Source organism: Dermacentor silvarum, chromosome 11, assembly GCF_013339745.2.
Source record: "Dermacentor silvarum isolate Dsil-2018 chromosome 11, BIME_Dsil_1.4, whole genome shotgun sequence".
Classification (NCBI taxonomy): Eukaryota; Metazoa; Arthropoda; class Arachnida; order Ixodida; family Ixodidae; genus Dermacentor; species Dermacentor silvarum.
Window position 1 is genome coordinate 6,047,929 of NC_051164.1, and position 25,501 is coordinate 6,073,429.

General features: G+C 49.0%; 1 protein-coding gene across 2 annotated transcripts in view; it reads right to left on the reverse strand.

Annotated features, from left to right (window-relative positions):
- The window catches only part of LOC119433803 (receptor-type tyrosine-protein phosphatase mu-like), a 160,036-nt gene that overhangs the window by 71,985 nt on the left and 62,550 nt on the right, over positions 1 to 25,501 (reverse strand). The window contains exons 6-8 of one of the 2 annotated variants that reach the window (XM_037701062.2): positions 4,052 to 4,149; positions 3,087 to 3,113; positions 1,872 to 1,988 (exon numbers count right to left, since the gene is read on the reverse strand). In XM_037701062.2, the coding sequence (XP_037556990.1) occupies positions 1,872 to 1,988; positions 3,087 to 3,113; positions 4,052 to 4,149 (242 nt within the window). The remainder of the gene's footprint in view (positions 1 to 1,871; positions 1,989 to 3,086; positions 3,114 to 4,051; positions 4,150 to 25,501) is intronic. The other variant, XM_037701064.2, reaches the window with a different exon arrangement.

The window sequence follows — 25,501 nt, forward strand, 5'->3', positions numbered from 1 at the left end:
CCCTCTCAAGGTCCACAAATGCTTCTCCAGATGCTATGTTTGCCTGCGTGAAGGGAACGACTCATTGCACCGCTGTTGGGTTTCTACGAATGCAGACGTGGCTGTTTCGTTGAATGATCAACTTCATGCCAATGAATAGTTTCGACTCAGTAGCGTTACGGTAAGCAATCCTCCCCGAGAAGTGTGCTGTAGCTGAGCACAACTGATGTTCAAACATTATACGTTAAATTACTTTATCCTTTACGCACAACATAGAAAGCTGCTTTCATGGAGACAAGTGATTCATCACCCGCTTTCTCTACGGAAATAAATTTGACCACGTTTTTGGTAGGTGAAGAGTTGATGCCTAGCGTTAAATTGTGTGATTGACACCATGAGCATCATGTGGTGTGCAACTTTGTGTGGAGGGGGGCAGTACCTTCATTTTTGAATAACTTCGAAGTATTTTAGAATGCTGTTTGTTTGTTTCAATCATTGCTGCCAAACTTCACTTTTGACTTGTTGCTACAACTTTAATGTAATTTGCTAGCTCTCCTGCCAACCTGTATACTGTGAAGGCAACTGTGTAGAAAAAAAACACCTAATAGTTTGCCAGGAACTAAGGTCCATTGAGACCATTAAATTTTAAGCTTAGTGGATTAAGTGGACAATGGTCCACTAAGTGACCGGATCCCCCTAGTGCACACGGTGCTCTGTCAATCTGTCGTTCACGCAACGACCACTCTGGCCAATGTAGCATTTACCACATGAAAGGGGGATGTAGTAAATGACCCCAGTACTACACGCCGAAAGGGGTAGTGTGCTTTGTGCATGCTGGACCTTTGTCCTTTCGGTTGTTCACGGCTCGGCACATGCGAACCAGCTTTTCTGGCGTTGAAAACAGCACTTGGCGGCCCTGATTTTCAAGCAGTGTGACAGGTGGTGCATATAAGGCACAACAACCGGTCATTTATCTGGCCGAGTCCAGATGCCCGTTTGCTTTTGATCCTCTGCACTTGACTTCTTTGAAGAGGCCTTCTAGTACAGAGGTGATGACCTGTAGGGGGAAACCCGCCCTGCTAAGACATTAGGCTTGCTCTTGCAAGCTCATTGCCAGCCGGATAGCGGCTCTGTAATGTCATTGCTCGCAAATAAATTAATCCCATAATTACAGTTTTGCACCAAGAAAATGGAGCTGGGCAGGCCATGTAATGCGGAGGATGGATAACCGGTGGACCATTAGAGTTACAGAATGGATACCAAGAGAACGAAAGCATAGTCGAGGAAGGCAGAAAACTATAGGTGGGGTAGTGAAGTGAGGAAATTTGCGGGCGCAAGTTGGAGTCAGCTAGCGCATGAGAGGGGTAATTGGAGATCACAGGGAGAGCCCTTCATCCAGCAGTGGACATAAATACAGGCTGATGATGATGATGATAGCGGGCAAAGTAAACACTGCTTTTCTTTCTATCACGCTTTCTCTCAACCCTGGTCTGCCGACTTCCTGTTCAGGAAAATTGCGTGTTTTACAAGCTAGCCTAGCGCCCGTAGGTACCCTTTATGAAGCAATTCATCAAGTTTCTTCCAACCCACAGTACGAGTGTGAGAACGTAAATATATTTTTAAACTATTTTGGTCGGTGTATGGATCTCTTTTTTTTAAGTACACAGCCATTCTCAGTGCGAAGAGGGCAAAATAAATAAGGAAGGCCGGAGAGGTTAAGCATGGTAGCGCCGGCTGGTTGGCTATACCCTACACGTGGGTAAGGGAAAGATATAAAGGTGCCAGTACCTCTGCTTCCGAGAACACTCTGTGACTGTTACGCAGGGCATATCGCTGACGGTCGAAGGTTGGACGGTGCAAAAAAGAAAAAAAAAAAAGGTGGCAGAACAAACCTTGTGGACTTTGAAGGTCCGGATGGTGTAGTCTACGAACACCTCCTCAGATACCAGCGTCACCATGATGTCGCCATACTTGCTGCACGTCTCGGGCCAGTACCGCTCAACCTTGCGCTGCACGAGGACAGGGTGACAAAGAGAAGCGGCGTCACGAAAGCCGCTAGATTCATGCACCGCTCGGACCTTATCGCCGATCAACAGATACTCTAAGAGTTCCGTTTCTCCTCTTCATAGCCGGCAGATGTATTGTGTTTGAGACGCATTTAGAACAGTAGAATTTTGAGGCAGTTGGTGAAGGATATTTGACTGTGGTGAAGCGCAAAACACGGGACAAAATGAAGACGAGATAGACAGGACAAGCGCTTGTGCCATCTGTCTCGTCTTCTTTGATCCCATGTTCTGCACTTCAACAAAGTCAAATATGCATTATATTGCCACGAGGCAGAATTAGCGAAGCGTAGGTGTATTTACAAGTATATACAAGTCGCAGCAACACTGTGTACACAAGATGGCTGCCCGAAACAGCCGCGCGATCTTCTTGCCGAATCGCCTTCTTTGTTAAAGACACACCATGCCCCACTGCTCCATAACAATATACACAAACAAACAATTGCATTGCAGCGTATCTGCTCTGTTTGGTATAAGGGTCCCATCGCTTTCTGAATTCAGTACACTTTCTCTATGTATCAGCGCTATCTAGCCGAGTGTATAATGAAGTGAAATCGAAGACCACAGGTTTCTTTTATTCTGTGTTTGTTACCTAGATACTTATTAGTCTCGGATGAGTGGTTACGTGCCTCCGAACTGAACCAAAAATAAAAGAATCACTCTTTGCATCACCTTGCGGGACTCTTCTTTCTCACACGCTTTGTGAATGCTAAGGAGAGCCAGCCAAAGAACAAGGAGCGACAAAGCACACGGTTGGCACACGGTTATTATCCCTGAAAAAGAGTACAACACGATTGGGGACTAGCACTGCCCGAGAGGCCATCGAAGAAAGGTGATTGCTGCTGGGAACTGTTTTGTTGCATTTTTGTCCCCTGACGTTTCCGTCCTTCAATGCATTTCCTTTCCCCATGTGCCGCCTGAGCTTCGTATTTATCTGATCTAGGAAAAAAGGCCTACCAGCGCCGTCTAGTATCACCCTTTCAAGAGAAGAGAAACCCAGAGGGTGGCGTGCTTGATCGTGCGAAATAAATGGTCAGCACTCACGGAGATGCCCGTGGTTATCCTGATCGGCTGCGGTCCATCCATCCATCCAGGGAGCACAGGGATAACAGAGCAGGACGATATTTAGACAGCGAAAGTAACATCACTGAAGCAGGGATGCCGCGAGCGTTTGCATTCCGATACATTTCGGCAAGGCGTTAGTCCAAAAATTAACGCCACCAAAAGAAAAATGAATCGGTGCTCCTTCCCCAGTTGATTCATCGACCTTATTTTGCTGCCCGCTTTCTGATCAAGGTCAATCTTTGAGATATAAGTTAAGAATGAACGCAAAAGGTTAGACGTGCAGGTACTCTTGCACAACAGACCAAGCTTTGTGGACGATTATTCGCCACTTGGCGAACCCACAGCGCTCATACGCCTCGCGCTCCAATTGCCGTTCGGAGGCTGGTGCAAAAAAAAAAAAAAAAAAAAAAAAAAAAACACTTGCGCGTTGCTTCCAGCCCTACGCAAGACACATCAATTCAGGATGCCGTATTTTCTTTTGTGTTCTTTCTTCAAGCCTCCGTGCTTGAGGAAAAATCACAAATAAAAATATACATCCGCTTTGAACATCACATTATCATATCTTGAACCTGCTAGGTGAACGCTGTTTTCTTTACTCCGATGGAGGCCGATTCCTCACCCGAAATGTCTGTAAAACTGTTCCATAACATTAGTCCTTCTTGGTTTGAAATCCCTGCTTTTGAATAGGGTGTGCAACAAAATGCTTTTGTTTGCACTTTTATATCAATAGGCAAAAAAAGTTAACCGTGCTAGTCTAGCACTGGCATCTGCTTCATGCACGAAGAGTCAACGAACCCAAGCTAGTGATGTCCAGAAGAGCACTGGATGTTCACATGCAAGTTTTTGCGGAAGTTTGCTTCCCAAGCATTACTTGGCAATTTTCAGTTACAAAAACTTTGAGTGGTTCTTTAGGCGAACATAGCAAGTGCCAGTTAAAGGCATACCTTTCCATCTTCCACCAGGTTGGCAGCCATAATAAACTTGCAGACTTCCTCTTGCCACACCATGCGCCAAAAGTCGTTCACTGTCTTCTCCACTGGGCCTGCGCCACAGACAAGTGACGCGTTATTCCTCCACGAATGTTACGCCAACTCTAAAGACTGGTTGAGGCATGGACCAAGCGCTCACCTTTGTGTGTTTAAGTGTTCATACATTTCCCAAAAGTGAGCTACTTTTTGAATGATTATGGCCAATTAACTAACCTATTAATACCTCATGCGAAGGTTATAGCACTGTGCGGTCTTTAACTAATGATGCAGGTGCTGAGAACGGCGTCATCGAAAATAAGTTAGGAATACCGATTAAAATGCAAAGAAACACAAAAATGGAGACACTTCACAAAGCATAAATGAAGACCGGGTGAGTTTAATATTGTACGCGTGAGAAATGTGCGAATCACAGAAGACACTGGAAAAAAAATATCCACGGGTACCTTGTCTTACTCAGTGTTTTGTGTTCTACCGACGTGTATATATATATATATATATATATATATATATATATATTGTGACACGCCTTGGTTGAGGCGAAAGGAAAACGAGAAGGACGACGAATCTTTTGGTGCGGAGCACAGAATGAAACCGGTGCTGGACTGTTTTCCGCGACTCTCATTCATCTTCTGTAAATAAACACGCCTCATCCGTAACAGTTTTGTGGTGGACGGTGCTGGGTACTCAACCACGCAACACGGTTCTGCAACCACCTGATCTTCGCCGAAGCCGCCGCCTTGCTGGACTGCCGCCGTTGCCGCTGGTGGTCGACATGTCTCGTGGTGAAGACAGAACCCGGACTGTACCAGTTCCTGCAGCTGCAGCCCCTGCCCTGGTTACAGCGGCCCCTTCGGTACCTGCTACAGCCGCGGCTGTTCCCTGGCAGCATCAGCACCTGATATAGCCACGCACATTCGGAGGCAAATCTGGCGAGGACGTGGATGAGTGGCTCCCACACTACAAACGGGTGAGCAACTATTACCTTTGGGATGTGGCAACTCAGCTGTCCAACCTCGTGTTCTTCTTAACAGACACAGCACTTGTGTGGTTTGACAACCATGAAGACACCCTCACGACCTGGGATCGGTTCATGTCTAAAATAACGAAGTGTTTTGGGGACTCAGTCGCGAAGAGGAAGCAGGCTGAGCAAACGCTGCTGCAAAGAGCCCAAGTACCAGACGAGACGTGCACGACGTATATTGAGGCTATATTGAAGCTCTGCAAGACAGTCAACCCTCGCATGTTAGAGGAGGACAAGGTTGGCCACCTCTTAAAAGGAATTGCTGAGGATGTCTATCACTTCCTCATTGGCAAAGAGACCCTTGCTATAGTAGCTGACGTCATACGGCATTGTCGTACATTCGAGACCCTGAAGATGCGGCGTATCACGCCTAAATTCGGGCAGTTACCGAATGTGGCTACCGTTGCAAGTGTTGACTTCACGTCCTTTGATATTACGTCTACAATACGCGAGATTGTACGGTAAGAGCTCACCCGACACGTGCACTCAGCCCCTTATGATGCTGCGCCAATCCCGGTTCCATCTCATCATGTTTCTATCGCTGCCACTAGTGTCGAGGACTACAACTACAGTTCTCGCTCGCCACCAAGGCCGCAGCGCAATCAATACGCAGAGTTGAGGCACGAACACCGCTTCAGCTATCCTCGTCAGCCGGCCGCTACCTACCAGGAGCCGCATGAAGATGCATTTGTCCCACGGCGTCGCGACAATGCTTTTCATGAGTACAATGCATATTGGCAACCTCCTGTGTGTAATAGTTGTGGTGCTACCGGACACATATCTCGGTTCTGTCGTCGGCGCAGGGAAACATTCCGATACAATCCGCCATCAACGTATCGTCACACCGGCAATGGTCGCAACAACGATCCCTGGTCCGCCTATTCCAGGAGCACCTCACGACAAGAGAATTGGCGCAATAGTTCTCCCGCTTCTGACCGTAGTTTGACACCTCCGCCCGCCCGACTGCGCCGTTCGCCTTTACCGCGACGACGGCTTTCGCCACCGCCATTGCCGCGACACTAGCCGGCGCGACCGATGGAGGTGAGGTCGCACAAAATCATTTACCTCAGATGCCTCCGCCAGTTACGATGCTCAAGAACAAAATACATGTGTTAATAGATGGAGTATGTGCAACAGCTTAAGTGGACACTGGTGCAACCATTTCTGTTATGAGTCGTTCCTTCAAAGATCGCATTGGCCGCAAAGTTATGTTTTCTTGGCACGAATTGACAAGATTTCGTGGCGTCGGCGGAGAAATACTTCATCCTCTGGGAGTTCGCGTAGTTAACATCTTGTTGGCCGGAAAGGTGTTCCCCACTGAGCTCCTGGTTCTGCAGCAGTGTGCGCACGAAGTTATTCTCGCGATTGACTTTCTCCAAGTGCGTGGCGCTTTCGTCGACTGTGGCACCGGTGAACTTTCAGTCAGCAGTGAAGTTGTTCCTGCCCTCGGAGAGGAGCTGCCGCCTGCGGAAGACACACTGGTTGTTTCCGATAAACTGACAGTGCCACCATGGTCCATGCGGTCGGTTGCCGTGTTCGCTTCTGTCTCTGCCATATCTCTCTTTGATGCCATCGTTCAACCTCTCCCCGGTCAGTGTGCTAAGAAAGACATCTTAGTGCCTCGCTGCATTGTATCGATTAGCAACCGAGCCACGTTTTTATGGGCACTTAACTGTTCTCCAGTGCTTGTTATACTTCCTCAAGGAATGAAGCACGCCGTCTTTGATTGTGCTATCGGAAATTCTATTGCTGCCGTTAACGACGAAGAAGGTCATGAACGCTTGGCCGTTTGCGAATGCAGTTGCTCCTACGAGTCGCAGATTCTAAGCATGGTTAGTAAGAACCTACGGTCACACGAGCGACAAAGATTGGTCGAGCTTTTGGAAAGTCATGCTTCTATGTTTGACTTCTGCGAAACAGAGAAGCCACCATCTTTACCCTGTTCTCAAACTCAGCACAGGATCGATATGAGTTATGCTCATCCGGTCTGGCAAAACCCTTATCGAGTGTCGTCATCGGAGCGGAAAGTTATTGCCGAACAAGTTCAGGATATGCTACAGAAGGGCGTCATTGAAGAATCGTGCAGCCCTTGGGCAGCACCTGTTATTTTGGTTAAGAAAGACAGCTCTTGGAGGTTTTGCATTGATTATAGACGATTAAATGCCCTTACCAAAAAAAAAAGATGCATATCCACTACCTCGGATAGACGATGTCACCGACTTTCTACATTCGGCTTCCTACTTTTCTTCACTAGATCTACGATCAGGGTATTGGCAGATCCCTATGCACCCTGCTGACAAGGAGAAGACTGCATTCGTGATGCCTGATGGACTATCTCAATTTAATGTTATGCTGTTTGGGCTTTGCAATGCCCCCGCTACTTTTGAAACATTTATGGACTCAATTCCTCGTGGTCTAAAATGGGAGATACGTTTGTGCTATCTAGATGACGTCATTTTTGGACGTACTTTCAAAGGGCATAACGCCCATTTAAACCTCGTTTTAGATTGCGTCGAAAAGGCCGGTTTGGTTTTGAATTCCAAAAAGTGCAGGTTTGGTGAACGACAAGCATTAGTCCTTGGTCACCTGGTTGACAAAAATGGTGTCAGGCCAGACCCCCGGAAAATAGAAGTAGTCAGTGCCTTTAAACCACCTCAGTCACTAAAAGAACTCCGCAACTTCCTCGGTTTATGCTCCTACTTTCGACGGTTCGTGCCCAGATTCGCGGACATTGTTTATCCTTTGACAAGTCTCTTGCGAAAAGACAGCCCATATGAGTGGACACCTAAATGCGACGCGGCATTCTTTCAACTCAAGTTCCTGCTGACTTCATAACACATTCTTCGTCACTTAGATCCGTCTGCTCCTGCTGAAGTGCACAGTGAGGCCAGCGGAATCGGCATCGGAGGAGTGCTTGTTTAGCACCATAATGAAGAGTATGTGGTTGCCTATGCGAGCCGTTCTCTCAGCAAGGCTGAACGAAACTGCACTGCGACAGAGCAAGAATGCTTAGCAGCTGTCTTTGCTGTTCAGAAGTTTCGTTGCCACCTCTACGGGCGTACATTCACAATTGTAACCGGCCATCAGTCCTTGTGTTGGCTTGTTACCCTCCGTGAACCCTCCGGTCGTCAAGCACGCTGGGTATTGCGGCTGCAAGAATTTGACTTCATTGTGCCGTACAAAAGTGGAAGACGTCATGCCGACGCTGACTCCCTTTCTCACCTTCCTCTGTCGACAACAGAAGATAACGCGGACAACCTCGACATCCGCTTTGCTGCTGTCTCTAACACATTTCCTGACGTCACCGTCTTCCAGCGGGAAAAGCGCAATGACTTATGTTTGGACCCCCTGTTCGCCGATGCCTGAAGTCGATGCCTGCAGTCACCAGTGGTCGCTTTTGCCTTCGCAATGGACTGTTATACAAGACAAATTATTCAGCAAGTGGCGCACTGTATTTACTGGTTGTTCCCCAAAGCCTTCAATGTGACATTATCCGTGTCATGCCTGATGATCCGACATCAGGCCATATTAGATTCATTAGCACCTTACATTGAATACACGAGCGGTTTTACTGGCCTAAGATGCGACATTCCACTAAACGTGTCGAGCTGCGGCAAGTGTCAGCGCCACAAGCGACCTACAAGCGCTCCGCAAGGCCTTCTTCATCCTGTAGCGCCACCTACTACACCTTTCGAGCAAGTTGGTATTGACCTGCTAGGACCGTTTCCATGATCTTCGAACAACAACCGCTGGGTTATCGTCTGTGTCGATCACCTAACTGGATACGTGGAAACCGCTGCGATATCTTCCTCCACAGCTACTTGCGTCGCTGCCTTCTTGTTACGCTACGTAATCCTTCGTCACGGTCCGCCTCGCGTAATCATCAGCGACCGTGGTCGCCAATTCGTCGCTGACTCCGTGAAAGAATTGCTTAGACTCGGCACTTCACAGTTCCGCCACTCAACACCATATCATCCCCAGACGAATGGCCTTGTCGAACGTACCAACCGCACCCTGACCAACATGCTGGCTATGTATGTATCCTCCAATCCCAGGAACTGGGATGACATCTTACCATTTATTACCTATGCCTACAATACCGCGAAGCACGAAACTATGGACTTCACACCTTTCTACCTGCTCTACGCTCGGGCACCGCGCAGCTGTCTCGATACCATTTTCCCCTTTACACTCCATACATACAGAGGACTCAGTTGCCAAAACGTTGTGCCGTGCTGAGGAAGCCCGACAAATTGGCCGTCTACGCACACTGGCATCACAAGATCGCTCCAAGAAGCGGTATGACCGCCGGCACAACTCAATTTCATTCGAAAAAGGTGACTTGGTGCGGCTGTGCACCCCTCAGCGCAGACGCGGGTTATGCCAAAAATTCCTGGCTCAGTATACCGGTCCCTTCAGTCATTGACCGCATTGACTGTTAAATCGCATTAGCGATTTAACGTATGTGGTCGTCCGGTAAGGTCACCAGGCCGCCGCTGTAGCGCTACTCAACTTGCGTATGTTACGCGCCTCAAGCGATATTACTCTATCACTCCCATGGTGGGCTTCGTCTGCGAAATGGGAAATGTAACGCCTTGGTTGAGGCGAAAGGAGGACGAGAAGGACGACGAATCTTTTGGCGCGGAGCACACAACGAAACCGGTGCTGGACTGTTTTTCCTCGACTTTCATTCATCATCTGTAAAGAAACACGCCTCAACCGTAACAATATATATATACCGGTTGGTCGAAATTAAGCTTTACGGAATTTTTAAACATCGCCTGTGGCAGGTAGCACAATTCTTATCGTTCAGCTGGGTTATTGGAATAGGCGGACATTAGTAGCACGAGAAATAGAAACACATTCAACTAATTAACAAAAATTGACTACTGAACTTCTTGGTTAAATACTTTACGTACATTGCAATTTACGAATTGTAGCCGGTGCGTTTGCAAGACACATCCACTTGAAATGAATTTCCAGGATGACACCAATTTCGAGATATTATTTCCCAATGTGTGGGACGAAATGCATGGACGTTCCAGTTGCTTTTGTGCATCAATGCATAAAACAGCATTTTGGTACAAAAGTAAGTGGAACAACAGTGCATTCTTAAGACGAGTTTGATGGCGCATATCTCCAAACTGCTGTCATTCTGGAAATTCATTCCAAGTGATACGCCTGACAAGCTCACCGCCTACAATTCGTAAATCGCAATATGGGTCGTAAAGTAATTAACTAAGAAGTTATTGAATTTTTGTTAACTAGTTGAATATGTGTTTCAATTTCTCGTGCTGCTAATATCCGCCTCATCGAATAACCCAGCCCAATGATAAGAATTATGCTACCTGGCACAGGCGATTTCTAAAAATTCAGTAAAACTTAAAAATGAACACCCTGTATATAATTACAGATAGATAGATAGATAGATAGATAGATAGATAGATAGATAGATAGATAGATAGATAGATAGATAGAAAAGCAGGCTGGTTCTGTTGGTGTCGCGTCAAAAATGAAAAAGATGGACTAGAACCATGTTCTTTACGGTCCAAACCTTTGTAAGGAAAAAAATATATAACATTAAAAATAAACAACTAAAACACACGTTTTGAAACGAGGGACTAACACATAACACTAACACCATCTTGCTTCGTGCTGACACGTCCGCATATCCTTTCTCTTTTTCACCCTGGAGCTGCTATTGTGTCGCATGCCCCTTTCGCACGGCATGTCTGCAGTAGAGTGGCGTCTTCTTAGCTTAAACGATGGTGGTCCCTCGAGAGTGGGGAACGCGCTGCCTTAGGGGCGGCTCATCACAGCCACCCACATGTTTTTTTCCCCTTTTTTCCGCCTTCCTCCACCATAGAATCGAAATTTTTTTCCCCGCTTCTTCGATGGTGAGGACGCCTACTTGTCCATGACTCATCGCAGCCATCCACGTGTTGTGTCTGTCCATGTGTTAGTCCCTCGTTTCCAAACAACGTTTGTTTCAGTTGTTTAATTTTAATGTTATATATTTTTTTCCGTTACACTTTGTTTGGAGCCATATGTCCTTTCCACGTGACTTTCCGGCACTTTGTGAACAAACTTCTTGCGTATTCTCATTCACTCAGATGAAGGCCGGACCACCGGCCGAAACTTCAGTAAAATAATAGTATTTTTGTTGTTAAACATGTGGGCATTTCTTTCATAATATATATATTGTGAGCATTATATTACCCCTTCATCTTCTTCATCTGTATATACTCATCATCATGGCCAGCGTCATTCTTCGTCTGCGCGCGGCCTGCATAATAAACCGTCGAGGTTGAACAGCTGTCCCGCAAGTGGTGGAGGTGCGGGGTAAGCGGTGACTGAACGAAGCTCCAGGGAAAGTCGAAGTTGTAGAGGACCAAGGGATCGAGAGCAGCCTCCACCAGGACAACAGGACGAACGCCGTGGTTACGATGTTTACGAGAGAGACCCGTTGCTTCTTCCGAGTCTCTAATAGCGCCGGCCTTCCCAACGCTCCCTTACTCCGCCTCCAAATCCCGAAGAACCTATAAAAGCTTTGTGTCAGCAACAGGCCTGCAGGCCTGACACAAAGCTTTTATTTGCAAGAAGTACAGCGAGCCATTGTACAAGTACAACGGCTCAACTTCAGCTGCTTGGCCCTCTGCCGCTTTCCTGCCTGGTCACAGTTAATTCCTTTCACATAAAAATGCAGACATGTGACAATGTAAAAGCTAATTATTTTATCTATGAGGCTAAGAGCGTGCACATTGCAGCCAACTTCGAGGGAATTAAAGCTTACTCTTAACAACTTCCAGCATATCCATAAGATAGATAGATAGATAAACTTTAATTCAAAGATAGTTTTGTAACTTCATTTTGCTTACCCTTATATAACTGTACATAAGCATAGGCCGGAGCCTTTGTCAAGTGAATTAGTTTTCACTTTTTGTTCAGGCCTCCCTCCATTTCTTTATGGAAAAAACAAACCTGATTTGATTTAACAAATGTGTGCCGCCGTAATAATGGTTAATAATAAACGCAGAAGGCTACTGTGAAGCATGGAACAACTAAAGTGGAACAATAAAATATTTAAGTCATATATACATATTCATTTTGGCTAAGCAAAGACACAAACCTGGTCAGCATGCCTGACTTTTTTCTTTTTTTTTTTTTGAGCCCAGCTGGAAAGTATGCACGCGCTGTTTTCTGTCTGACAAAATTTTACATTAGGTCGACACGGCATGAAACCGTTTTCAAATTTTTTTTACGATTGCCCGATAATCCGGAAAATTCGAAGGCCCCTTCCACTTAAGCAACAACCGTCAGCGACGACCTCTTTGCACAAAAGGTCTAGAGTTAGGATAGGCAGCAAATTGACCAAGAGTTGCCGTCTTGCTTTTCCACAAGGTACTATTATGGCAAATATCATGTGGCCTAAACAAATATAGTGCTTGCTAAAGATATGTAAAGACTGTCAAGTATGCCAAAATTAAAAACAAATAAGAGTGTGAACTGCTTCGAACTGAAACCGACAGAAACGCAAGGAAAATCAAAGCTTCTGCAAGCAAAGCTTCCATTGAAGTTGCCAGTGGCGCCACCTCTTGGATGCGACGCTGACTGCGTCAGAGGAGCCGCTGAGTAAGCCCACTGCCCCCTTCTAGTACACTGTACCGGAGCCACCGGAGCCGGCACCTCTCGCGCACTCCGCCGCCGCCGCGCGCGACTCACCGCCGCCGGTCTGCGCATTCCAGAGGAGTGACGTCGTAGCCGTGATAGACGCACTGGCGCCGGCGCGCGCTCGCTGTGCAGTCGCCGTCTGACACTGCGCTGGAGCCGCTGCGCTTCTGACTGGCGTTTGCCAGTGTGGTATAGCCATGGAGAAGGAGAGCGCAAATGCTGCTCAACAGCGCAGAAGAACGGAGAAGCTTGACTCATCGGATCCCGAAGTAGTTGCCCGACAATTAGCGGTTGAGCGTAGGAGACAACCAGGAAAGCTAAGAATAATCAGCTGAACCTTTGCTAACGCTACGTATATCCTGGCATAGCCGAGCTAAGCCACTGCAACTTTTTCTTTACTTTTTGCTTGCGAAAGCCAAGTCGACGGTGGCGCACCTAGAAAGTCCACGTTGAAGCTTTCAGGCCGGGCGCGCGCCGCTGCCGCCGCCGGCGAGTGCGGCTGCGCAGAGGACTTTCAACATGGCTCTGAGGCGGAAAAAAAAAGAAAATATAAAGAAGTGAAAAGCGCGCGCTATCATCGTCCAATCGGAGATACGGGAGAGAGAGAAGCGGCGTTTATCAAAGGATGGCGGTACTTTTCTTATATAGGGACATTACAAAGAACAACACAAGTGCGACCCCTAGTGCAGGCTGTGCGGTGGCCGACACTTCACCGCCGCCAAGGAGTGCAAGAAAAGGGACCAGACGCCGTACCTCGTCAGACGCAGGCGCGGGGAGCGATCCCGAGCCAATAGAAGCAAGTCTCCGGCCTTCGCCAAGGGCGAGCGACAGCTCCCGGAGATCGCCGGTCACTCCGGGGCCCGCGGAAGCTCCAGATCCAGGAACCCCTCTCCGTCGGTTACCCCCGGGCGTTCCAGGTCCCCGTCCAGGGAGCTTTCTTTTTTTTGCCCCCCCCCCCTCCCCTCCACTTTTTCTCTATCCTGTCACTATATCTCTCTCACCCCCTTCCCTGTACAGCGCTGTTGAGGTGCCCTCCCCCGAGAGGCAGTTACGGCGCTGTACTTTTTTCTTCTCCTATTTTTAAGAATCGCTCACACACACCCCGTCCAGGGGGACATCCAGGTCCAGGGGCAGATCTGGATCCAGGGGCATATCCAGGCGCCGCTCCAGGAGCCACTCCGTCTCAAGGGCCCAGTCCGGTTCCAGCGTCGGCCAGCAGATGAAGAGGAAGTCGACCCTATCCTGGGCCGATAGGGTTCGTGGCGGCGGCGAAGCGGGACCCTTCCGGGGCCCACGCGACCCGCTCCCAGAGCAAGCTAGGGACGCCGAGATAGCGCGCCTTCAGAATAAAAACGTGGACTTAAAAGAAATGGTGTGAAAGATGGCTAGCGAAATGACGGAGATTAAGAATTTGGTAATCAGTCAGAGTGCTCTGGTCAAAGCGTCGGCCCCCACCACCGGTTCCGGTCAGTGACTCGTCCGGGGCCTCCAAGCGCGGGGCAGTTTCCAGTAAGGAAGAATCAGTTTCGCAAACTAATGAGATCAAGGGCATGTTGGCCACGCTCACTACGAGCGTGCGACCATCAAGGCTCAGCACAGGTGCAGGTCGCCCTAGGAGACCCGAAGAGTGGCCTAGGCGCGCTGGCCGATCGCATCGACGCTCTCGAGCCTCTGGTGATCCCAAGTACTAGGTCCCACAGCTCCGATGCAGGTCGTTGTTCCGAACGCGTCGTCGACTGTAATCAGGGCTACGAGCACATCGACGCATCAGACTGGGGAGCACTTTTTACGCGCGGCTTTGCATGGTTACACTAGGTAGTACGGAAAACGTATCTAATCATGGATAGTTCGAAAGAAGCGTTCAGAATTTGGCAATAGAACTGCAGGGGATACTCCAATAAGAGGGCTTTAGTGCAGCAGTATTTTAGATCGCTAGATAACAAACGACAGGTAATAGCATTACAGGAAACCCTAGTGTCCACTGCATCCCTTCCCGGTTATCGGGCCGTCTCCGGTCAAGCCGGTGGTCGGGGAGTATGCACGTTAGTTGACAAGAAGCTTACGCACTTGTCTCACGACTTGAAGCTGGCGAGTTCCAAGGTCGAATACGTCATGGCGAAGGTTCTGCTCAACACGAGACAACGCAACTAGCGGAGAAACAGCGTGTTTATACTCAACATCTACAGCAATCCCAGGGACTCCCGAGAGCAGTTCAAGACGATATTTAAGAAGCCCCGTACGGACTATGGTGCTACATCTACGACACGAGCAAGGGCCGGGGTCTGTGGCAGAACGCCAACGAAATGGACCTCACGCTCATCGCGGACAAGGCGTTCCTGACCCGCATCGGCAACTCGGTGAGCCGGGACACCACCCCCGATCTGGCGTTCGTGAAGAACGTCGCGGGAGCCGAGTGGTGTAACACCGCAATTGAGTTTGGTAGCGACCATTACGTGCTCGAGACCCGCTTCGACCGAAACGGCAAGGCTTTTGCGGTTTCCGTCGTGGACACGTTGGGCAAAGTCATCAACTGTGCCTCGGTTCGGACGACAGACCCCGAGGTGGCCGAGCAGGCGGCCATTGCACTCGCCGTGCAAGACGGTCGGAGAGACAGGGTGTATAGACTTCAGACTCTGCCCAGGCGGTGCTGCGGAAAAACCCGCCACCAGCGCCCCCATCGCAGCCTTGGCGCAAACTGAGTAGTGCAAAGAGAGCTGTCGGCAAGCGAAGCTGCATAGGCCACACTGGAGCCCCCTCTTTCGGTTGTGTTGAGGCACGGTTTCCTAAAAATCAAGGACCTGGAAAGCTTCTTCCGCCCATCCACGCTTGGGAAAAGGAGCAGAGCGAAGTACGTGTACAATGTAAAAGAAGTTTCAGGTGTTATTTCGGCGCGCTGCAACTCGCAAGTAAAGCGAGCATCGTACGACGTCGAGTTCGAGGCAAGCACTTCGACGTCCGTTCTCTAGCGCCTAAATGTGTTAAATTTGGGTACGTACATAATGTGAAAGCGATGAAGTACATATATGATTAAGTCAGTTAGCTATGTAGCTTACGGTCAGTGGTACAAAGCTCGCTTTATCAGGAGCGAATGGCCCTGGCGACCTTCGCCTTTTCAGTTGCGTTCTCGCTTCAGCTCTCGCTTCCTGGGCGTTCGAGCGTGTTATCGCACATCTTCTAATGTTTTCTTCACGGTTGTCTTCCGTTTGTATTTACTGCAAATGGAGATACGTGCGTGTCCGCTTTCGCGGGGTACAACTGAAGACAAAACAAACCTAAAGGTTGTCGCGAACGATATTTTGGCATTTATTCGTTTGGACACGTGTTAGTATTCGCTAGTTGTTGCACGCGCTAAATTGATGGCTATCTGGTTTCAAATCTCTCAAAGGCTGACCACTTGTTATTCTATTGTTTATCGCTCACTGCGGCGCGATTACATCTGTTCCCGGGCAGGCACGTATACATGGCTTGCACTGACGTCACTTCCGCCAATGCTGGGTTAGGTTTCCGCCATACCGGAGCACCCGGAGCACCACCATATGGCACCACGCTGTTAGTCGTATGCGAATGGCACTGTTTTGCAATGGCTATTTGCGCAGTTGTTGGGTGTTGCAACCGCAGTAAAAGCAGCTCGAGGAAGGAGTCGGCAAACATGGACCTTTTTCGGCCTCCGGAGGTTGTGGAATGGCAATACGAACGAACGAAAGCACTTGGCTCGAAGCGGCGCAGCCTGTGGCTTGCGCGTATCAAGCGTGCTGATCTCAAGGGCGATCTCCCAAACATTCGAGTGTGCGGCGCCCACTTCGTAACAGCTAAGCCTGCGCAATATTACATAATGCGCACTTAACGCTGCACTAGAATCACATTTGTTTGCATTTGTAGGAAGACCGTCCAAGCTCTGTGAAGAAACGAACCCGGACTGGGCGCCAGCGCTTTTGCTAGGCTACAAAGCAAATAATGAAGGCACTGCGCGCTACGAGCGTGCTGCAAGGCGATGGTTTAAACGAACGACTCCCGAGGTCGACGCGGTGACCGCTGCACCGGCAAGAGCTTTTGGAGTCGGCGCAACGCCACCCGAAAACCGCTACGACGACGGTGACGACGACCGCACATTCACAGACAGCCCGTTGAAAACTGTTGAAATCAAAACATACATGTAAACAATGCAGAAATATCGATCCAAATAAAGCATGGAAAGTACGCACATCATTCTCCCAGCCACAAAACACTCGCGCAAGCTGCATATCCTGTTTGAAAATTTTCAGACCCTAGCACATAAACTCCGCTTTTGCGTGATTGTCAAATAGACAGTATCAGTTCGTTTCTTCTCTGCACCAAGGTCCAATCTTGCGTGTCTCCTGCACGCACCACTGACTAACCAGGGAATGCCTCTGAATGTTATAAACAAAATGCGGCATGGAAAACGGAGGCTGCAGCCTACATCTCCTAGTAGGAGCACCTTTTCTCCTTGCAGCCGCTTCGCCGACAGTGTTTTCACCCAACCGCTTGTGAAGTAGTTGTGGGGATTCAAGCGATTTATAAGCCTTCATTTCCTCCAGTGTCGCGAAGCACGGACGCATTGTAAACTAGGCAGTTTACAATGCATTCATGCGAGACCTCGGGGAAAGCGGTAACGTCCATCGTCGTATCCGCACTCAGTCGCAACGTGTACGGGTCCACATCGTCGCACAGTTTCACTTTTTCTTGATATCGTGCACGCGCCGAACCGATCAGTCCTGCGTAAAATGCCTCGTTAAACGCAGGCCTACTGTAAACGGGTGGCATTTCTCGCGAGGAGCGGTGAAATCCGCTTAGAAAACACAGTGAGACCGCAGACGCGCACGCGATCAGATGCGAAGGCGGCGCGCGCGGTGCTCCGGCATGGCGCGGACGCAGATGCGCGGGCGGACGTGACGTCACGTGGAAGCCATGTATATAAACAAACGATGCTGCCGTTTTTCCGTTTCCTTTTTTGGAGACCACAAAAGCTCTATGGCACCTTGTTGGCGATAAGACGAAGGCTTCTCACTTGTTTCGGTTTCCAGACGTGCACACCATTTTTCAGTGCGCTTATCTTCTTATTCATGAATAAACATTGTGTATTTTACAACACAAACGATTTTCTCGTCGCTTTACCCTCAAAGGGTTAAGCATTTTATCGTAATGTTTAATGTCGTAATTATTTACAGAGAATAAATTCTTCCAAAGCCTTTTTCGGGCAGCAAACAGAAAACGTTTTCCAAGCTAGGCAGCAAACAGCCTGCGAACATAACGAAAGTAAGCTTCGTACAGTGCCTGCGCGAAGCATCTTTCTGTCTCGCGGGAGCTACAGCACCGCTTGAATATATCGCAGACGCTTAAAACAACACACGCGCACAAATGAATGTAAATAAACGCGACATTTTTTTTCTACACACATGCGTTACTTCGCAATTACTCATCCAGTGCTCCCACAGCAACTTTATTGCTCAGATTACAAAAAAAAAAAAGAAAAACGCAGTCAAGAGGGCTCAGTGCTCTGCGAAACGTGCTTGTTGTATCGGAAAAGCCGAAACTAGAATTGAGCTCCCGATACCACAATGCCTTAGAACACGATTTTGAATTCATAAAGGAACCAAAATGTTTGGTTAAACTGACCTGCCAAATCTCCCCGTTCCACTTGCTGAGTCAAGTGGAGGCGGACGTGTGTAAACAGGTAGAAATATCGATGGCACATACGCAGGATGTTTCACAACTTTGTTTATTCTGTTGCCAACGAAGGGGCGGCTGCAGATTCTTCAGTTTTCGCTTGGTTGCCATAGTCCCCCGTCAGGGCTACGCAACACAATTACAGCAGAACAACATTATCACACTTTCTCATGTGAGCGGCTGTGTTGTGGAGAATGCGAGTAATTCGCTTACCCAACACGCGAACGGCCCGTATCCAGCGCTCTCGCCTTTCTCCTTCATACGACCGGGATGGAAATCGGTAAAAATGAACGTTGTTATTCAGTCCTTCACGCTCATGGCAATTTACAACGCAACAGTAACGTCGATTGCGGCGTTTCTTCGTAGCGCGCGGAGCTGTCGCGGTTGCCGTCGTGCTCGCCATCGTCATAGAAAAAAATGTCACAGTTTCGCCCTAAGGGCGAAGCAATGAATGCGATAGCAACACAGCAATGTCATACGAAGTAAGGTGAGCGGCTTTGGTAGCAATATGAATTGTAGTAAACATGAGCTGATTAAGTAAGCAGGTGTGCTGCGGCGTAAGTAGACCGACATGAAGAGAGACTCGATGACCACGAGAAGGCGCGTGTGAAACGGTGGTGTTGATGAGAAGCGCTTAGCGTGGGCAGCGCGTGCGAAGGGACACACCTGTGGTGCTGCACTGCCGATCTGGGCAGCATTGCATGTGTAGCGTGCGTTGGAAAATGTGGCCCGACTATTACTAACTGAATGAACAAGCGTGGTGTGAGCGCGCACAAACAAACATGAATAGATCACACTGAATGACTGCAGACAACGACCGTCAAAACTCTGGCAGCAAGCCCATACGCTGCAGCGGGCGAAGGTACGTGCGGTCTATCGCTTCAACGGAAACTGAGCGGCGAATGCACGGCGCATAAAGGTCAGAGCCGTGTGGTGATAAGAGACTGTGCGGGCGAGCGAAGAACGAGCGCGGTTGTTGGCAGAGTAGAAGTGCCCCCCACCCCCCCTCCGCGCTCCCTCCGGCGTTGGCTTCCCGCTTCCTTTCTTGCGCGTGGGTGATTGAGTGCGTTCGCTCTCCGTGATAGCGCGCGTCCCCGCACGCTTCCGCTCGGGCATACGGCGCGCGGCGAAGATTTTATCTATAGGGAACCTCACGGCGACGACGACGGCGGCGACGACGGCGGCGACGACGACGGCAGAAATCCGGCTGAAGTGTCCATATAATTGCTATCGCAATAATAAAGAACCAACTTCTGACGAGTGAGCCAACAAGAACTTTATGGCAGTTCGGCGGCGCGTCCGACTAGCGGAGCAATTCATAGCCCTCATTCTGGGTGTTAAATGCGCAAAACATTCGCAATACGAACCGAAATTAAGTTAAATCGTTGTTGTGCCCTCGCTAGCTGCTTATTCAACTTAGCAAGGGAGTCGGACTTTGCACTACTCAATTTTTACCCCTTCGCACCGGCAGGTGGCGCTACGCGTCTTGCAAAACTCCAGAGTCTGACGTCGATTCGAAAGTGGCCGTCAGGGCATTCCAGAAAGGTCGGGTAGCCCGGCAGGTAGTTCAAATTCTGAAATGCGCCAAACAAGGCGACAGTTCCACACACTCCATCTTTTGGTTCCCTGCCCACGTCGGGGCGGTCGAGGGGGTTCCTTTGAACCTCAACGAGTCTGCCCACGAGGCTGCGCATGGCTTTACCGACCGCGCTGCCCTCCCTTCGGACGACTCTCCCCCCGACCACAGGGACTCGCCTATCACGCACAATGAAGTCACTAAATTCGTTTACTTAGCGAGAAGGGTCTTCCCGCCGCCTCATTCTAAGCTAAGCAGGCCGCAGGCGGTCACGCTCAGACTCCTGGAAACTAACGCCCAGCCAAATCCATTGTCCCTTAACAGCATATATCCTAACATTTATCCGAATTGTTCTTGCGCGGCCTGTGGTGAGGCTTTGGCTCACTTGCTCTGGGAGTGCGGGTCAAGGGGCCCGAAGTTCACCAAGGAAGAGTGGGACGCGCTCCTGCGAAGTCCCCTCTCTGAAGACCAAATCCTGGCCGTCCAGCGCGCCCGTGATCAGGCCGGCAGGCTAGACCTGTCGGTCCCTTCGTGGGATTAGCCGGGTGCGCGTTTTATCGCGTTTTGCTGGACCCAATAAAAGTTTATTCACTCACTCACTCACCACGTGGTCTCAGTTAAGCGCGGCCCCTCCACCTGCCCACCCTCCCCTAGGAGCATGCCGGCCCGGCGGTAGGGCGCGGCCCCTCCGCCTCCCTCCGGAGCGTGACTGGAAGACTGCGCGCTTCCTTCCAGCTTCCCGCCCTTGTGTGCGTGAGCCGCGATTGCCGGCTCAGCGTCGCATGCATTCACTCGCACGTACAGCGTACGGCGCGTGGCGAAGGCATTATCGCCCGTGGACTTTAAAAGGAACATGACGGCGACAGCATAAATTCGCTTAGAGTGTCCATGTAGCTGATAATACAAAATCGTGGCATATGCCTGAAGAAAAAAAAAACTAAAGAAATGACTGACAAGACAATGTGAAACATGCAAAGAAAACTACAAAGTGGCATATTAACATGTTATAAATAGGGTACGGAGGACGTAAACTAAGCATTCCGAGTACAAGTTCAGTTGCTACATGATTGGCTTAAAGAAATATACTAAATAAGAAAAGTTGAGTGCAAGTTTAATTTCGAGTTAAATGGAGTTCCACAGTTTAGCACCAATGCAATGAATTAATATTTCGCCCTATATGTTCCTGCTTGTAGGGAGATTAAATTTTGCGTTGGCTGCGTGTGTTGTGCTACGGGTTGGTAAGCAAAACAAACTCCAGGGTAATGCAAATTTAGTGTTGATTGTAGCATTCACCAAAACCGTAGTTTGATAATTTCGTTGTGACATGAAAGGCATAATATCCGATTATTCGCAAATAATTTGGCGCTTGGGAACTAAGAAGACGAAAATGTTATAATTCTCAAGGCGCGTTTTTGTAACCGTACAAGCGGTGCAATGTACGTTATGCAAAGAAAGCCCCATATTTTGCTACCACAACTGAGTTGTAAGTGAAATAAGAAAAATATAAAGATCGAAGCACGTTATATTGGAAATAACCTCTGGCTTTAATGAGCGTAAAACATGCAAAAGCGAGCTTTTTATATATAGTATTACCCTGTTCTTTCCAATGCAAGTTTTCATCCATTACTACACCCAAGTGCTTAAACGTGGAAACTCGCTCAATGGGCTTGCTGTTAACATGCAAGTTCAGAAGACTATAATCTAGACTTTTTCTCCTGGAACGCCAGCGGCCGAAAGCGGCGCCCCCACGGGTTTAACGCGAGTGGGTTGCTGCTCCGGGACGTTCGAGCACGCTAGTGTCTCGCTTTAATTCCCCACCCCTTCCCCCCTTTATGCCGGATCATCAATAAAGTTGTTTCACTCACTCACTCACTCCTGGAGTGAAATATAACGTATTAGTTTTGTCAGTATGTTATCTTGTTACGACAGCGTGTTATATGAATAATAAAACCAGAGTCTGACAGGAAGATGGAGGCTTGAAGTGATTTACAATGGTTGAACAGAGAATGTCCTCGGAGCCAATGCTCCGACTTGTCTTTGTCAAGCCCTCACGACGCGACATCCGTTGTTCTACCACTGCTATTATCTTTAGTTACCCATGTTACACCTCTCTTTTCTAGTATATGCGAATAAGTAATGTAATTAAATACAATATGTGAGCTCCCTTCTCGTTCCTGTCTGATCCAACACTTGTTTAAAACTGGCATTCTTTTCAACGCTGCAGCAATTTACTCTTTTTTATTATTTCCAAAGCGGAATCTTTAAACATTTCTTTGACCATTCTTGTTTTCATTGACTGTTGGCCCTTCATGCGGTTGTTGCCTACGATTAGGATACTCCTTAATACGAGTTTTGAGCGCAGCTGTTTTGAATTCGCGATATATTGTGGCAAAAAATGATTCTGAACCACAGGGTCCTCTCGGCGGCGGCGCCGAGCCTCTGCTCTGGCTGCTCGCATAGCAGCAGCGCCAGACGAAGCATTTCTTCCACCGGTTGTTCAGAAAGAAAGCGTGCACACGGGAAAGCGTGGCTCGCGCGGAGCGCAAGCTCTAGCGGCGGCGTAGCCGAAGTAGTGCATGCGCAGTCGGTCCACGCCAGCGCTTCGTTTTCATATAAGGTGGTGGTAGTGAAAAGTATTTATTGTCAAAAGGAGAGGTATGTGACCTAACTAGAGGACCCTACATACTAGCTGGAGTCCCTATTCCGGGACCCCATTGGTTGAAGCCGCCGTCCTGGCTCTCTGGACCAAGGCCTGCTGGGCCTGACGGTCTGAGCAGCCGAGGAGGGTAGTCTCCCAGTTCTCTCGGGTAGGGTTTGGGTGCGGGCTGTGTTGTTTTGACATATGGTAAGCGTCCGCTACCTCCCCACAGTGCTGGCACCGTCCTGTGGCCGTACGGTCGAAATGTTTCATTATTGCAGGACATATCGTATTGGTTTGGAGTCTCGTCCGCTTTCTTCAACCCCCTTGCCGGGGGAGGATAGCGGCAATGACTATCCTTATAATATTCCAGAATTTCCCTGTACCGGAGGTGACCGTCCCCGTCCATTGGGATTGAGGTAGGAAACATGGAAATGAGCGCTGTAGCCTCATTTCCCCGCAATCCCTGATGGCCCGATGCCCATACAATGTTTTGGGTGAGGGTCCGCGTACCTCATGCAGTTGCGCAGTTATTCTGTATGCTAGGAGTGAGGTGTACCCTTCTTCGTTGTTACGGCACGCTATTGGCGAATCCATAATGATGACTTTAGAGTTACTGTCACCCAGCCAGCCAGCATGCGAAATTAGAGCGCAGCTCTATACGTGTTTTCATTTCACGATATATTGGCTAGCGTATCTCGTGCGGCACATTACAAACGGAACGAAGTGTGGCACGAGTGCCTCGCTAATAGGGAGATCACGACAGGCACCATTCACATAAATTATAGCAGACAGACCATGCAGCGCCCATACATGTCATCGTTGGAAGCGCTCGCCGCATGTCATTGGTGAAAAGACGACAGCGCGCTACTCTGGCGCCATCTCGTAATAGTCGCCGCGCGGCACTATTCTCACGCCATCCCCTCCTGCTCTGGTTCCGCTGTACCCCCCTCCGCCGCTTTCCTCCTCCTGTCGCCATCTTTCATTGCCCGCGTTCTCCCTTTCATTCTCCGCAGTGCTCGGTTACGCCGAGGGATAATGCCGACGCTAAACGCAGGAACGGGCACCTAGTGGTCTAAAATCGAGCCCCTTTGTTCTGTAAGCATACATTTGCCTGCTTATACATACGGTTCAAATGGTAGTGCTTTGTCATTTAGCTGCCTCCCTTTTATTTATTTCTCGTTGTTTTCTGTATCGGTTTTGGACGAGAGGCCAGGCAAGAGCTGTTGAATTACTACAACCGCTCATGGCATGACGGAATTGTTCCTCAGCAATGGAAAATAAGTCGGCTTGTACCGCTACTAAAACCAGGCAAGTCGTCTTTAGACCTGACATCATATCGCCCTATTGTCCTGGCAAGTTGCCTCGTTTTGTGAGATACGAACAAGTTAGGGTGGCTGCCCGCTGAATTCTTGCGCGCACTTGAAGACGAGTCACTGCAGAAGACCAAAGACAAATATCGTCGGCGTAGATCGACACGTGTATTGTCTTGGGTAATAGTTCAGCAAGGCCCATCATAGCTAGGTTAAAGAGAATAGGGCTCAATACCGCGCCCTGTGGGACGCCGCCGTAGGTATAATAGTTGGCAGAGGGGCCATTTTCGGTCTGCACATAGAAGGACCTTCTCGTCGATACAGCTTGCCGGTTTTAGCGAACACATGCAAAACAAATATTCGTACCCTCCAAAGTTTGCAAGGCCAGGCTCTGCGGACATGTCTTGGACTTCCACGATGCGCCTCGACTCATGCAACAATCGTGATTGCTAGAGACTACTTGATTACAACATACATTATGGTTGACAACCTCAGAGCACAAATTCGACACCTGTATCGCGTACGTAGTCATCACACTGCTGCTTTGCCGGCACAAAGACCTCAGGCCACGTTTTCGAAACTTGTTGCGACACATCGAGGCTGCCTTCCATCGGGATTTACACCAGCAGCAAGATCACTGTCACCCCCGTGGTGTCTACGACAGCCACAAGTACACCTCACGATTCCGGGAATTACGAAAAAGCTCCGTCATTTCACGGTAGCTCTACGACAGTTGACATTGTCATTGCTTAATGATGCATATGAATTAAAAACGCAGGTTTACACCGATGGATCTGTCTCAGCCACCAGCTCCACAGGCGCTTTTATCATCCCGACCTGGATGAGTCACAAGCAAGTTCAAAGTGTCCCACATAACGACTTCTACGGCAACAGAACTTGCCGCCCTACGTGCTGCTGTTAATTACATCGCAGAAACATCACCTCGAAAGTGGGTCATTTTTTGTGACTTCAAGGCAGCCCTTCAGAGTCTGCAGTCAGAATTATGACGCAAGACACATGAACAACTGGTGTTTGAGACCAGAGAGGTTCTCCATCGAGCCCTCATGAACGGACATGACATCATCTTTCAATGGCTGCGGGGCACTGTGGCATCGTCGATAATGACCTTGCTGATGATGCCGCCCGGTCAGCCCATAAGGAAACCCTAACTGTTCCTATACCCTTATCAAGGACAGACGCAGCGAGGGGTCTTCGTTTACTCGCTCAAACCGAGACAGAAACATCATGGAGCAGCCCGATTTGCACGAACTGTCATCTCCACCGGCTGGATTCTACACTGAGGCTACAAATTACACCGAACTTACCCCGCCGTGATGCAACTTTACTTAGCCGCCTGTGGTTAGGGGTGGCTTTTACGAAAGCGTACTCATTCCTTCAGGGCATGCCCGACACACCAATCTGTGACTCGTGCAACTGTGAGGAGACGGTGGAACACGTGTTGTGTTTTTGTCATCTTTATGAGACCGAACGCGACATTCTC